At 45.4% G+C, this 14,762-nt stretch overlaps 1 protein-coding gene across 1 annotated transcript; it reads left to right on the forward strand.

Annotated features, from left to right (window-relative positions):
- Positions 1–9,130: 9,130 nt before the first annotated feature.
- LOC136468036 (NAC domain-containing protein 53-like) lies at positions 9,131–13,985 on the forward strand. The gene is made up of 5 exons (XM_066466893.1): positions 9,131–9,953; positions 11,744–11,998; positions 12,143–12,814; positions 13,007–13,115; positions 13,282–13,985. Exons 1-5 carry the CDS (start codon positions 9,471–9,473, stop codon positions 13,704–13,706), a joined length of 1,944 nt encoding a protein of 647 aa, XP_066322990.1. The 5' UTR covers positions 9,131–9,470; the 3' UTR covers positions 13,707–13,985.
- Positions 13,986–14,762: the final 777 nt, after the last annotated feature.

A 14,762-nucleotide genomic window follows, 5' to 3' on the forward strand; every position in this document is an offset into this window, starting at 1 on the left:
ATAGCTTTTTACTATGTATTTAGATATATGTTATAATATCTAGACCCATGGTAGAAAAACTATTTGTATGTAGAAAAACCAAAAAGACCGGTCTTTAGAACAGAGGGAGAGCATATGGTACGTGTAACAAGACCGGACTTGTCGAATGTGCTGAACAAGACGTTGGTGCCCTGTTGCCATGCTGGTATATGTTACTAATGTTTGCTTATGAGAGGACTAAAATGCTGTCAGAGCCAGGCAAGGAAATCCAGCAGGGATCTAGTGTTAAAACAACAAACTACAAATGTCATACTCTCTCTGTTATAAACATTTTAAGTTTGACTAAAGTTATAAAGAGAAACACAAAGAATTATGACATCAAATAGTTATACTATAAAAATATAATTAATAAAGAATTTAATGATACTTAGTCGGTATCATAAATGTTATTATCTTATTATATAAATTTGGTTAAACTTGAGATGCTTTGACTCTCTAAAATTTCTAAAATGACTTATAATTTGGGACGGAAGATTACGTCTATAAAGTTTTGGCCTGCTACCCTCTTCTTGAGCGAAAGGAGAGTTGTTGCCATTTGTTTGAAAAAAAAGAGCTGAAAATTTAACCGATATATTACGAGAATTTTCAACAAGCAAGGGGTGAGAATTTTCAAGAAGCAATCTACGAGGACTTTAGTTTTCCTTATAACTACTACAATCTAGTTTTCTTGTTAGCCAAACTATCAAAAGTTTGATTAAAAGGTTTATAAAAAATAACAACATTTAAATAGATACACTATTGATAAAATATACTTAAATAGAGAATCAAATGATATTTATTTATAATTAAACTTGGTCTATGCATTGACTCTGTACTATACTACGCTATAATTGTATGTTTTTGGTGACGGATATAGTTGACCAATGGGCCGGCCCGGCTCGGCACAGCATGGGCACGGGCCAGGCATGGCCCGCAGAGTGTCGGGTCGCCACGGCACGCCGTGCTTGGCCTTGGGCCCAAGCACGACACTACGGGCCGTAATTCGTGACGTGTCGGCCCGTTGAGCACGACCAAAATTACATGCAGTGCCAGCCTACAGTCCGGTGACCTCAAAACCCCTCAAAAAGATTCACTCATCAAACACTTATCAAATTTCACAAGTCACAACTCAAACAAAGGCACAATCTGTCAAACACTCAAATTGTTCTAACTTCTAAGTCAAAAACTCAGGCAATCTCAAATCCAACAAAATAAGAAATACAGCCACAGAGGAGAATTTAAAAGGTAAATGAGTTGTTTGTACAATGTTGTCTTATTAAAAACATTTCTAGGTAAAACTCACCTTTGTGAGAAACTCTAGAAAAGGAAAAAGAGTGAAGCACAGTTCTTAATTAAGGCCTCCATCATTGTTCAAAGATCTCCAGTCACAGTCACAGATGACAGATACAAAATGGAGATAAAAGATTATCAGAGCACTCTCTCCTCTCTCAACACTAATTACCAGTAGCCCTAGATGTACCAGCCCTAGCCCCAGCCCTAGATGAACCAGCAGTACCAGCAACCCCATCTGCATCTTCATCAAGATACAGATTCTTGAAGGAGTCCTGCAGCTCTTGGTTGTCAACAACATGCTGTAATCTTCTTTCTCCCAACTCCCAATCCTTTATGCAGGCCAGCATCTCCACAGTTTTAGGCAACAGGCGGCGGCGGCGCTCTTCAATTATCTTTCCTGTCAAGCTGAAACATGATTTCAAAGAGACAGTAGAAATAGAAACATATATAATATCTCTAGCCATTATAGATAGGATTGGATAGTTTAGTTTATGGTCACGCCACCAGAGAAGTAAATCAAAATCATCCTCATATGCAGTGACATTGTCACTGTCCAGATAAACTGAGAGCTCACTAGTAGTAGAACCAGATGAAGATAAAGTGGGGGCACAGGCAGGAGAAGGACCAACAACAGATCTAGAGCCTCCAAAGATTCTTCACTATACCTATTTTTTCTTACATGTATGTCTTGTAGGCTGTTGTAACACCCTCGGTGTTACGCCCTAAATAAATTACTAAATCATGTCATGAGCATTATGTTTATGTGATAAAGCATATGATAAAGTGTGTAGATAAATTTTTTGTAGCCTAAAATGACCAATAAAAAGGTTAAATGAAAATTGATTCAAAGCTCATGTTGTATCAAGTAGGGTTGAAAACCAATTTTTATTGAGCAAAAACATTATAGAACATGTGTGTGACACCTTAATAAAGTTTGAAGCACAAACTTTGTAGACGACAATGCAACTCTTACTGTAGAAAAATAATATTGCTAGATAGTATTTTCAATGGCTTGAAAATAGAACTTAGAATTTAAAATCAGCCAAACTTGAGAAGTTACTAAGTCTAAATACAAGTTTGACAATACCAAGTTCACGAATTAATTCTGAGCAATCTAGCTAAGACTTGGTACCATGTTCTAGCCTTTATGGGTAGCCTGATATGCCCTCTTTAGCATAGTAAAGGTGGTTTAGCTTCAACTCCGATAGTTTAGTTTTTACGAACGCTTTAAAATTCATGCATGCACACAGTCACTGGCTGACTGGCCTGCGCGTGCGGTCACCACACGCGGCTGCTCTGCGTCGTCATGCAGTCGTGCCCTGCACTCCCGCGCTCTGACCATGGCCTGGCTGTGGCTTGGCCGCTCCGACCGCAGCGCCCGCTATCGGCTAGCAGCGGGCCACGGTGCCCCATAGGCTGTCGCTGCCCTACCCGCTGCCGCCGCTGCCCTCCCTACTTCGCACTGTCGCGCTATGGCTGCTGATGTAGACTAGGTCCGATCTTTCGAAATGTATGATAGCAACGATTGGTGGAGACTCGACGTTCACGATCTAGGCTTCGAACCAAGACTGATTCAGACCCACGCAACCGTTACACCACTGCTTCGTTGGTTATCAACCACGCGAACGCGATTGACCTCACCGAGAAGGCTTTCCTGCAAGCGAATCGAGAACACAAGCAAGAACAGGATGAACGCAATCTGAAATTACAAATAAATATGAGGCTTATGATAACAAGAAGGAGTTCAAGTCTTTATTCGAAAGGACTAATCGCCACAGGCGAACAAGATCAAGAACTGGGGCCCTGGTTCACAGCAAGCAGCCTTGGCGGCACAGTTGTAACAAAACGATGTATGTTTCACGAGGAGATCAAGAACTAAATAAAACCCCAAACCCTAAGGAGAGCGACATCTGCTATTTATAGAGTCTTGGGCGTCACCCCCCTGGACGCGCCCCCTAATGGGCCTAAACACGATACACGGTCCAATAGATCAAAAGACGGTGTCGCAGCACCCTGACAGATTCTAGATGCTGACTTGTTTCGACGATTCCCATTGATTTCGAAGTGCTTTTGACGTGAGACCACTTGCATTGGCTTCCTTATCAAATTAGCTTTCTAACCATATGTGGATCATCGAAAACAGAGTCCGGATGCGTCCTGGGTGACTAGTTTAAGGCAGACTGGTCCTGGAGGCCGAGGCAGACTCAAACTTGAGTTGCTTTGGGTCTCCACCTCGGGGACTCGAACCGAATTAGCCTCGGGCCTCCTTCTTGACTTGAACACCCTTGTTGGCCTCCTACCCCTCTATACCATGTGCCAAACATGGTCATATGCATGGGTGCCATGTCCTCATGATGATTGCCAAACATAGATTTTGATCTTTTTCACTTGCATGTAAATGAGAAGCAATTTCTAGCAGATGGTGCAGGATAAGTGGACTAGTTGGATAGTAAACACCAGAAAGAATAACAGTGGAGTCATAAAATAGTTCTAGAAACTCTAATATCATTTCAGATATATACCAATGCCTTGCAGACAACAATTCAGAGCCATAATTGGAATTAATAAACACCGAAAAAACATGCTTATATGGAACCAAGTGTTTAAGCATAAGATATATACCATTCCATCTAGCATCCACATCTAAGCCAAACTTTCTAGGTCTAACACCCTTAGCAGTACAATAGTTCTTAAACATAGCAATTCTTTGATTAGAGGAATTTAAGAAGGTAAAAGCAGTTCTAAAATCTTCTGTGTAAGGTTTGAACCTCTTTAAACCAAATTTTATAATCAGATTAATGATATGACAAGCACAATGTTGATGCACAAGACTGTACTTACGCTTAGAAGGATTAACAGGCTCAGGTGTAGGATCAGGACCCAAATAACCAGCAAACATAGGTATCAAAGTTTCCATAGCCTTAGCATTAGAAGAAACATTGTCTAGAGTTATAGAGAAAACCTTATCAATTAGACCAAACTCCTCAACCACACAAGCAACTCTTTCAGCAATATTTTTCACCAGTATGTTTCACCTCAATCAACCTAAGCCCAATAACCTTTTTCTATAACTCTCAATCAGCACTCATAAAATGAGCAACAATACTAATGTAATCCTCCTTAGCATTACCAGACCAAATATCTGATGTCAGAGCAATAGAGGAAGCAGCAGACAACACCAAATTCTTAAGCATATTACGATGTTCAGTAAACAGTTTACTCAAATCTCTAGTGGTGGTATGTCTAGATACTTTAACAAATCTAGGGTTATGAGCACGAACAATGTAATCCTCTCAGGCCTTTGTCTCACCAATACCTAACGGCAAATCAAGCCTAGCAATCAAGTGACACAATTTAGATCTAGCAACATCAGATTTATAGTCCCAGTTATGCACAGAACCATCAGGATTGTAAGCAAGCCTAGACTGAACCCTAGCAGCTTGATTAGTTTTTTGCCTACAAGATTTTTGATGCCTCTTCAAGTGTCCAGTGCTAGCATTAAATCTAGCAGACAAAGTATGCTTACACATTTTACATGTAGCTTTAGTGTAGATTTGTCTACCATTCACAGTCTCATAGATCTCATCAAAATCAGTCCACACAGCAGATTTACGCTTATCAACACTAGGTCCAGAAGAGATACCAGCACTAGCAACAGATGGAGTTGAGTCATTGGAGCAGACCGGGGTCCCAATCACCGTCGCCCCTTCACCACCGTCGATGTCTAGATCGATCGGAGCAGCAGAGCCACTACCAAACAAGGCAGCAGCGTCCTCACAAGTGTCATCGTCGTCCTCAGAGGCCAGGTCTGCCACGATCAGATCATCGTTGCCGGTGAGTGACCAGACGATCTCATCATCAGCACCAGCCATGGCACCCTCGACCATGGAGGGCTCTCTAGCACCATTCCTCAATGGTGTGTGGGTCCGCATTGGTCGCTCTATGCCACAGCTAGAGGACGACGCATCGGCTACTGACCTACGCAAAGAGATGGAGGAGGAGGAAAAGAACAGATCAGAATAGATCAATCATCAATGGAAGAAGAGGAGGGTTAGGGTTAGGGTGGTACCTGCGCAACCAGAGCCTGGTGCTAGAGAAGACGAGGGTCACCCAGAGAAGATGACACACCAATTAGAAGGACAGCGAGCGGCGGAGGAAGGACAGACATGGACAGGAACTCACATAAATCATCGAGATCTAGAGGGGAGATAGGGACAGGGAGAAGGGAGAGGCGGAGAGTGAGGGGATCTGGTAGGAGGAGTAGGGAGCTGCTCGACGGCGGTAGGCGGATCATTGAGGTCACCTCACCGGAGTCGGGGAGGACAGAGCAGAGACGGCGAGGCGAGAATAGCGGCGTGGCGGGTGAAATGAACTAGGGTTCGGGGTGAGGGAGAGGGCACAGCGACGTGCCGCTTATATATGAGGGGAAGGCAGAGAGCCGTTGGGGCTAGGAAGCTTCGCGCTGGGCCTTGTGTAAGGTTGAGATGGCGGACTAGAGGGGGGGTGAATAGTTATTTTCTAAAATTAATCGTGTCGACTAACCGAAACAAGTGCGGAATTAAAACTATCGGTCTAGCCAAGACTACACCCCTCTATGTATGTTCTCTAGTACCTTCCAAAGATACTAATTAAGCAACAAAGGTACCGGACTAGCTAGAGCTCACCTAACCAATTCTAGAAGCAAGGTCACACAAATCTATGCCACTAGTACTTTAAGCAAAAAAGGGAACTCCTACACATGCTAGTAAGCAAAAGCACAAAGCCACCTAATGCTTACTAACAATGCTCAATAACAAGGCAACCAATGCCAAATTAGAGAGCGCAATTACTTAGCTACACAAACTAAGTAATGTGACTAACAAGGTCACACAAACCAAATTAGCCACGCAAGGGAGCTACTTCTATGCTACACAAGCAAGAAGGTAACTAGTAAGCTACATAAGCTAACTAATTATAAGAGCAACTACACAAGCACAATGTATGCAAAAGTAATTACAAGCTTGTGTAATGAGGATGCAAACTAACGGGAAGAACAAGGTTGACATGGTGATTTTTCTCCTGAGGTTCACGTGTTTGCCAACACGCTAGTCCCCATTGTGTCGACCGCTCACTTGATGGTTCGGCGGCTAATTGGCATCACCCGCCAAGCCCGCACGTCGGGCACCGCAAGAACCTACCCCAAAAGTGAGGGTAGCTCAATGACACGCTCAACTAGAGTTACTCTTCGTGGCTTCCGCGGGGCGAGCACAATGGCCCTCACAAAGCTCTTCTCCAAAGCACCACACAAGCTTCTTGCGGGCTTCGACGGAGACCACCACCAAGCCGTCTAGGAGGTGGCAACCTCCAAGAGTAACAAGCACCACCGGCTTGCAACTCGATCACCTAGTGCCACTCAATGCAATCTCACGATGCAATCGCACTAGAATCGCTTTCTCACACAATCGAATGATCACTATCAAGTATATGTGAGATGGAGGGCTCCCTAGCACTCACAAGCATGGACACAAAGTCTCCCGAGGTGCTCAGCACCAGCCATGGCCAAGGCCACCTTCTATTTATAGCCCCACGGGCTAAACTAGCCGTTACCTCTTCACTGGGCAAAACTCGGGACGACCGGACGCTCCGGTCTTATCGACCGGACGCAGGACCTCAGCGTCCGGTCAACGGATGCTCGTCACGTGTCGCCTCCGTTCAACCTTAGTCGCTTGATCTCAACGGTCAAGTGATGACTGGACGCAACTACTCAAACTGATCGAACGCAGCAACCCCAGCGTCCGGTCGTTTTCAGTAAGATACCAGTCGTGACCGGACGTGTCCGGTTGGTCACAATCGGACGCAGCGTCATCGTCCGGTCCTTCTCCAACTTTTCTGTGTCGCCTACGTCAGCCTGACCGGACGCACTCTGTCAGCGTCCAGTCACTTCCAGCGCCAGCGTCCGATCGAAGACCGACACCTGCACGCTCTCGGCCGCCACTGACCGGACGCAGGACCCCAGCGTTCGGTCACCACGTGACCAGCGTCCGGTCCACTCTGTGTGACTCTATCTTTTCTATATAGGGTGTCGGTGACACCGTCAGACTGTCCGCACTCTACCGGCGGACACTCCGCCGGTAGAGTTTCAAACCCTTCTCACCTCCATTCCATCGCCGAGTTGATCCACATCAACTCCAACTTCATCTCCTTTGGAAATGTGCCAACACCACCAAGTGTACACCGCTATGTGTATGTGTGTTAGCATTTTCACAATCATTTTTCAAAGGATTAGCCACTCAACTTGCCACGCCACTCAATCCTAGCGACGATGCAAAGTTAGATCACTCGAGTGGCACTTAGATGACCGATATGCAAACAAGTTTGCCCATCTTGATAGTACGGCCATCTATCCTAAACCCGGTCATCAACTTCTCTACACACCTATGACCGGTGAAATGAAATGCCCTAGGTTATACCTTTGCCTTGCGCATTCCATTTCATCTCCTCCAATGTTGATGCAACACATGCACCAACGTGATCAACAATGATATGATCCACTTCATATCATCACGTGATCATATTGGTTCATCGATCTTGACTTCACTTGCTTTTCACCGTTGCCTTCGTCCATCGGCGCTAAGTCTTGCTTAAGCTTCACCGCCACGCGGTCCATCGCTCCAAAGCCTCCGACTTGCCCTTCACGCTTGCAACCGGTCCATCAAGCCAAGTCATGTCTTGATCTTCTCCACCTTGATCACATGACTCAATGTCATGTCTCATTTGCAATGAGCTCCTTCATCATCACATGTGTGAGCTTTGCAACATCTCCAAGTCATTTTCACCTTCATGGCATATATTGCTCACATACATGTGCATGTGGACTAATCACCTGTGTATCTCACATAAACACAATTAGTCTACCTAGGTTGTCACTCAATTACCAAAACCACACAAGGACCTTTCACCTTGGGAGGAGGGGGAATGGGGAGTGGCGGCGGGGGGGGGGGGGGGCGCTGCCAGGCCGACCGTTGAAGGGCGGACCGTGTCGTGCCAGCCCACGGGCCTGAGCAGCAGCCCAGGCATGGCCTGCTCCCTCGGGCCGGGCCAGCCCAGGTCCGCTGACTATCGGGCCGTGCCGACTTGGGCCAGGCCAAAATTGCGGGTTTTGTGTCGGGCCGCCGTGTCTCGGGCTGAATGGACATTTATAGTGACGAAGGGAGTTTTTTCTAACTAAATGACCAAACAGCCTAAGAATATTCCTTTCCCCAATCGAGGGCTCCTAGCTTTGGAAGCATGAAAACTTAATTTATAGAGGAACTATATTATATGGTTAGTGTAGTTCGTGGAGACAGAGGGGAAGCTTGACAAACAGAAGGAGGCGGTCTAGATAAACTTAGCTATAATCACCATGAATAGTGCTAAAATTACTATTTATTGAGCTAAGAATTAGTTGGATATAAGGGAGGCCATGTCTCACCTTGATCTCAACTAAGCTTCGCCTTCCGTATGGAGACATATATCGTACAACTCATATCATAATATACTCCCTCCGCTTTAAATTATAAGACAATTTAGCAAACGAGCAGTACTTTTCAGCGAACGAATAATGTTTTTCTCTCACAATAAATTAACATAAACCAAATTTTAGCGAAACGAACATGGCCGTATTTAAGTGCAATAGCTTTGTGTCTAGTAAAACCAAACCAATCACATTCACCTTGTCTATCTACCAAGAAATACGACATTTTTCGGTGTACCGAACTTTCGAGTGCGCCTGGAGTAGTCTTGGAGAAGATGGAGAGCAAAGCAAAAGCAGGCGAGCACTCGTGGAGCAGTCCACGCACGCACGCGGCTGCGGCTCCTTCCCTCCTCCTTCCCAGACTCCCAGTTAAGTTGCTCACGCCGACGTCAAAGAGCACGCCGACGACTTCCAATTCCGAAAGGCAGGCTCCTCCACTTCCACGGCTCCCCTACTCATCGTGTTCGCCGCCTCCCCATTCCCCACTCCCAAACCCTAGCAACCCCCACCCCCGATCGAACCCAAATCCGCTCATCCCACCCGAGGAATTATGCGAAATTCCCCGAGATCCTAGCCCGGCCCAACCCTACTGTACCAGATCGATCGATCGCTCGCTCGCTCGCCACCAACCCTCGTAGTCTCAATCTGTAGATAGATAGAGACTACGATGAGCCTATCACCGCTCGACTCCTCCCCGCCGGCGGCGGCGGAGGTGCCCCTCGCCCCGGGCTTCCGCTTCCACCCCACCGACGAGGAGCTCGTCTCCTACTACCTCCGCCGCCGCGTCCTCGGCCGCCGCCTCCGCGTCGACGCCATCGCCGAGGTCGATCTCTACCGCCTCGAGCCCTGGGACCTGCCCTCCCTCTCCCGCATCCGCAGCCGCGACGCCCAGTGGTACTTCTTCGCCCGCCTCGACCGCAAGGTCGCCGGCGCCGGCGCCGGGGGCCGGGGCGGCCCCGGCAACAGGACCAACCGCGCCACGCCGAGGGGGTACTGGAAGACCACGGGCAAGGACCGCGAGGTGCACCACCGCGGCAAGCCCGTCGGGATGAAGAAGACGCTCGTCTTCCACGCCGGGAGGGCGCCTAAGGGCGACAGGACCAACTGGGTCATGCACGAGTACCGCCTCCTCGACGCAGACGGGCCTCAGGTTGTTTTCTCCTTGCTTCATTCACAAATCAATCAACCAGTCCGTCCATCCTCAATCAATATCAGTTAGAGTGTTCATCTAATCAATAAGAGCGTGTATATAAATTAGAGTGTATGTATGTACTACTCACGACCCGATCCCCAAACACACCACCTCCCAGTTCTGGAGGATTATGATCTGCTCTTTCTGCCCCAATTCACGCCCTTGGCTGACTGCCCAATCTATTTTGCACGCGGACCAATCGGGCGTAGGGCGTACCCAGTGCAGAGAGCTCCCGCTCTGTGCGGGGTCTGGGGAAGGGTGCCAGTGGCAAGCCTTACCCTCGCCTGTGCAATGCGAGGAGATCGCGACTCGAACCCGGGACCTTCCGGTCACAGGCGGTAAGACTCTACCGCTTGCACCAGACGGTCACAGGCGGTATGACTCTACCGCTTGCACCAGGCCCGCCCTTTTGCACGCGGACCAATCGGCACAGTATTTTTATTTTGTCGATTTAAGGGCCATCTGCAATACAAATATTTCGATCATCAGCTGCTTAAGGGCAGCAGCTCTCCTTATGGTTTTGTATTCTCACAATTTATGGTAGGATGCCATGCAAAAACAAAAAATGGCTTGGCTTGGTACATGTTTCTATTTTTTGTAAATAAATCCCTGCCACCTGAAAAGGTGCAATCACTCTCTTCCTCCTGTGTGGGTGCTAATTTACTTCTACATCAAGATGATATCGTTGGCAACCTGTTGTTGTGAGACTATCCTTTCGTGAATAAGGACCCTCTGACAATACATCTAGTCATTCATGGAAGGCGAGTTTGCTGCTTCACATTGTCATTTGTTGTATGGCAGCATGCAACCCAAAAGGGGTTACTAGTATAGATAGATAATTGATTCTGTCTTTTGTAAAAAAATTCTGTAACCTGATATATGCAACAGCACATTGTGTATTCTCATCATGCTGCATGATTATGATACGACAATACAGTATACATAGCTCTTGTTTTTGTGTCATTGGAATTGGATGGTTCTATTAAACAACGTTAGGATGGTGTAATGGACTACCTTTGAACCCAAATATAAGTTCATCTGAGTTTGTCCTAACTCAAATTTCTTAACGTTTATTACCATCTATTTCTATAAAAGCCTATAGATTGACTTCATATGATTCATGTTAATAGATTGCTCATGGATATAACTTTCATTATTACTTTAATTCTTTCTAGGCCTTCTTTCTATTTTAAGTAGTGTGTTTTTATAAATGTTGCTAGTTAAAGTGTAACTTTGTAGACCGGGCCATGCCATCAATGTCCTAATGGACTTGTATAAGGGCATCCTCAACAGTATGAGCTAGTTACTGTCTCTAAGACAGCTTCTCCAATGGTGTTAACTTTTAGCAATAGCTCATAATATGGATAGGCCCACATGACGACCTCACATGATCTTGGAATGTGTGCATGAGACTAGCTCTTGATCAAGAGATATCTTTTTTCTCTCTTCTATTAAAATATGAAATAAAATGCTTAGAGCTAGCTCATAAGCCACTATTGGAGGTGCCCTAAGGGATCGAGGAAGTAGTTATTTGTTGCTGCAAGTTCCCATACCAGAGTTCAGTTCCAGAAATTGTGTGTGATTGATCTAAAAGTCAAGAAGGAAAAAAAGGAATGCGCTAAGAATAATGTTTCTCTTTGGCTATGTGTTCCTTTTCATATTATGTATGCTGCTTAGGAGAACGTGGTTTTGTGGCTTGCCCCATGTTCTGCTTAAATCCTGATGTTTATTTTCTGCTGAGCCTGTAGGATCTGCATGTGGTCTGTAGAATCTTCCAGAAGCATGGATCTGGACCACAGAACGGTGCGCAGTATGGTGCACCATACATGGAAGAGGAATGGGAAGAGGATGATGATGCTATTGAGAATGGTCCTACCAGTGGCGCATCTGCTCAAATGGCTGCAATCACATGTGCTGTAGATGAGGAGTCAAATGAGGACGATGAGAATGCATATTGTGAAACAAACAGACCTGCTCGAGTAGAACCATCTCATCTGCCTTTGGTAAATGTTTATTTGCTCATATTATACTCTCCCGATGGACAAATGACATCGTATTTCCTGGCATGCAATCGAATTTGAGTGTCGCCTTGCAGCTCCAGTTAACGTGTTGATATTTACTTCTGTTATCATTTCCCTTGAATTCAGGTCCATGAAATGCTCAATCCACCAGAGATGGCTCCTCTACAAGGTCAGGATTCTAAAGAGACGAGTGATGGAAGCTGTGCTGATGGTGCTATTTCTCTGGAAGAGATTTTGCAGGAACCTTTGTCGAATATTAGCGTGGAGAATATAGGTAGACTTGAAGGGCAGAATGCCACTGATGATAGCATCAATGTTGATGACTTGTTATCAGCACACCCCAGGAAAGATAATGGCTATGTAGGCCAGGATAACACTATGAATGGGAGTGGTCCAGCAGATGGTGATCACACAAGCTGGCCTTTGAGAGCATATAGTAATCAGAACTATGTCAATGGCCCTCTTGCCGATGAGTTCTTTGACACAGGGAATGATACCAATGGGATTGCATATTCTGGGCACCAGCAAGCTGATGGCTTTCCAGCACCTTGCCAAGTGGATGACAGTATGGTATTTTATGATGCTCCATCTGATTACAACTTGGTGGATGGAAATGATGACTTCGTATATCTGAACGACCTCCTCAACGAGCCACTTGGAAATGAATCACTCTTTGATGGAGATAATGTGATGGCTTACTTTGATGCCACAGAGAATGATTTCAATTATGACATTTTGGGCTCTGCTCAGGGTTCGAATTATCAACTTGCAGACATGCCGTTGAACTTTGCCCAAAAGGTGTGCCTTGGAACTGTTATTTATATGTATGATGTATGTATGTATGTATGTAGCATTTCTTTCCTAGTTCTCTGACTATTAGGCTAAAGAAATAATTGGTGATCGCTATGCTAAGGAGCTAATTTGGATCCCTAAGCGTGTCTTCTTTCCTGTCTTTCTGGTGATACACCCACATTGTTTACTTATTTACAGAGTGATAACAAAGACAAGTTTACATTCGATGGGATCTCTGAGGTTCCGGAAGCAAATGCTCAGTACGGTGCATCCTCATCTGGTTCCCATACAGATACTGAATTTCCAGGTACATTAGTTATATTCCTTTTATTTCTTTATTTACTAATACTTAGCGTTGTATACTTGTATTGTAGAGCTTCATTTTTAATGTTGTGGTGCCTATACTTGAGTTTGTCTGGAAATAAATTCATACCTACAATTCGACTGTAAGTTTGTAACTGCCTTTTCTCCAGGTGTGCCAACAGATGACACTGCTGATAAAACTTATGGAAAGCGCCTTGCCAGCATGTTGGGCTCTATCCCAGCTCCACCTGCAATGGCCTCAGAATTCCCGCCATCAACAGGGAAATCTGTTGGGGTGCTCTCGGCTATCAGCTCGAGCTCAATTCGTGTTACTGCTGGCATCATCCAACTTGATGGCCTCACTTTTAGCAGTGGCTCCGATCGGTGGCCCTTGCAGAAGAATGGAGACTTGAGTTTGCTTGTGTCTTTCGCCGTAGAGAGCGACGTGTCATCCAAGCTTCCTGTTGGTCTCGAGGATGCTACTCGGATTAACACCGTCCCCATGGTGCTGCGAAGTGGCTTTTACCTTTTCTTTATGTCGGCCATGATTCTCTTGTTGAGCTACAAAGTAGGGTCGTGTATCTACAGCAGGTAAGTTGAAGGTGATGGTGCCTCTTGTCTGGCCTGACCCGAGGGCTGTTTATTTATTTTGATTTTATACGTGGATCATCCCCTCAGTGATGAGGGGATAGCAGTCGTTCGACACTGTTTGTTTGTTTTTTACACATTTACCATTCTGACCTGTCGAAACATATAGTAATAAACTTTTGAACTGGTGATGGTAGCCATGCCGGGACCATGTCCTCATCAGGCAAAGTAGTGCACTGTGAACTTGGGGCTCTGCCCTTATTATTGTAACCAAAATTTAACTGCAGTATGTTATGTTCTGTCCTGTGGAAGAAAAGCTATTTTTTCTGGTGTGATACCCTGGTGAGCTGCAGGTGAAGAAACACTGAAAATAGGATTATTATCAGGCCGTGTTATTTGCCCTGGTTCAGATAATCAGATTATCACATTCTTAATACATTGTGAACTACGTAGTGTACAGAGTAAGTTATAAGACGATTACCACTTATAATCAACATAAAATCTCAGGGCAACCGCTTCATGATGGTCCACTTTTTGTTATTAGACCTTAAAGTCGTTTCTAGCTTTGTAAATATACCACAAATTGGTGTGGGCCTTCTGTAATAGCTCATTCGAACAAGAGTCAGAATGGAGAAGGGACAACGAAAGTTGTACACTTAACCAGATTACTCTAGCGAAGTCAGAATCTAAGAAAAGGTGCTTATCATTCTCATTCTTTACCACAAAGCTTGCAGCGGTTGTCAATGCGGGAGGAGTACCTTGAAGCCCACGTGTTGCTAATGCATGTGAAAATGTGAAATGAGTCTCCATTTTCTTCTGGAGGCAAGGTCTTGTGCATCCAAACTCTTTGGAGAAGCTCAGTGATCTGATCGAGGGGTCAATCTTCTAGCTCCTTGAGCTGGGACAGTCACCTGAATCTGTGCAGGGAGATACAAATGGGATATATAGGCTTAACACAACACTAGGTGATACCCTAAAATCTTCTAGGCTTAACACAATATACACGGATACCCTAAAATCTGCCACTTTGTACACTTTGGATGCCGTTAGGCCCCGCATCGTT

This window comes from Miscanthus floridulus, chromosome 7 (assembly GCF_019320115.1).
Source record: "Miscanthus floridulus cultivar M001 chromosome 7, ASM1932011v1, whole genome shotgun sequence".
Taxonomy (NCBI): domain Eukaryota; kingdom Viridiplantae; phylum Streptophyta; class Magnoliopsida; order Poales; family Poaceae; genus Miscanthus; species Miscanthus floridulus.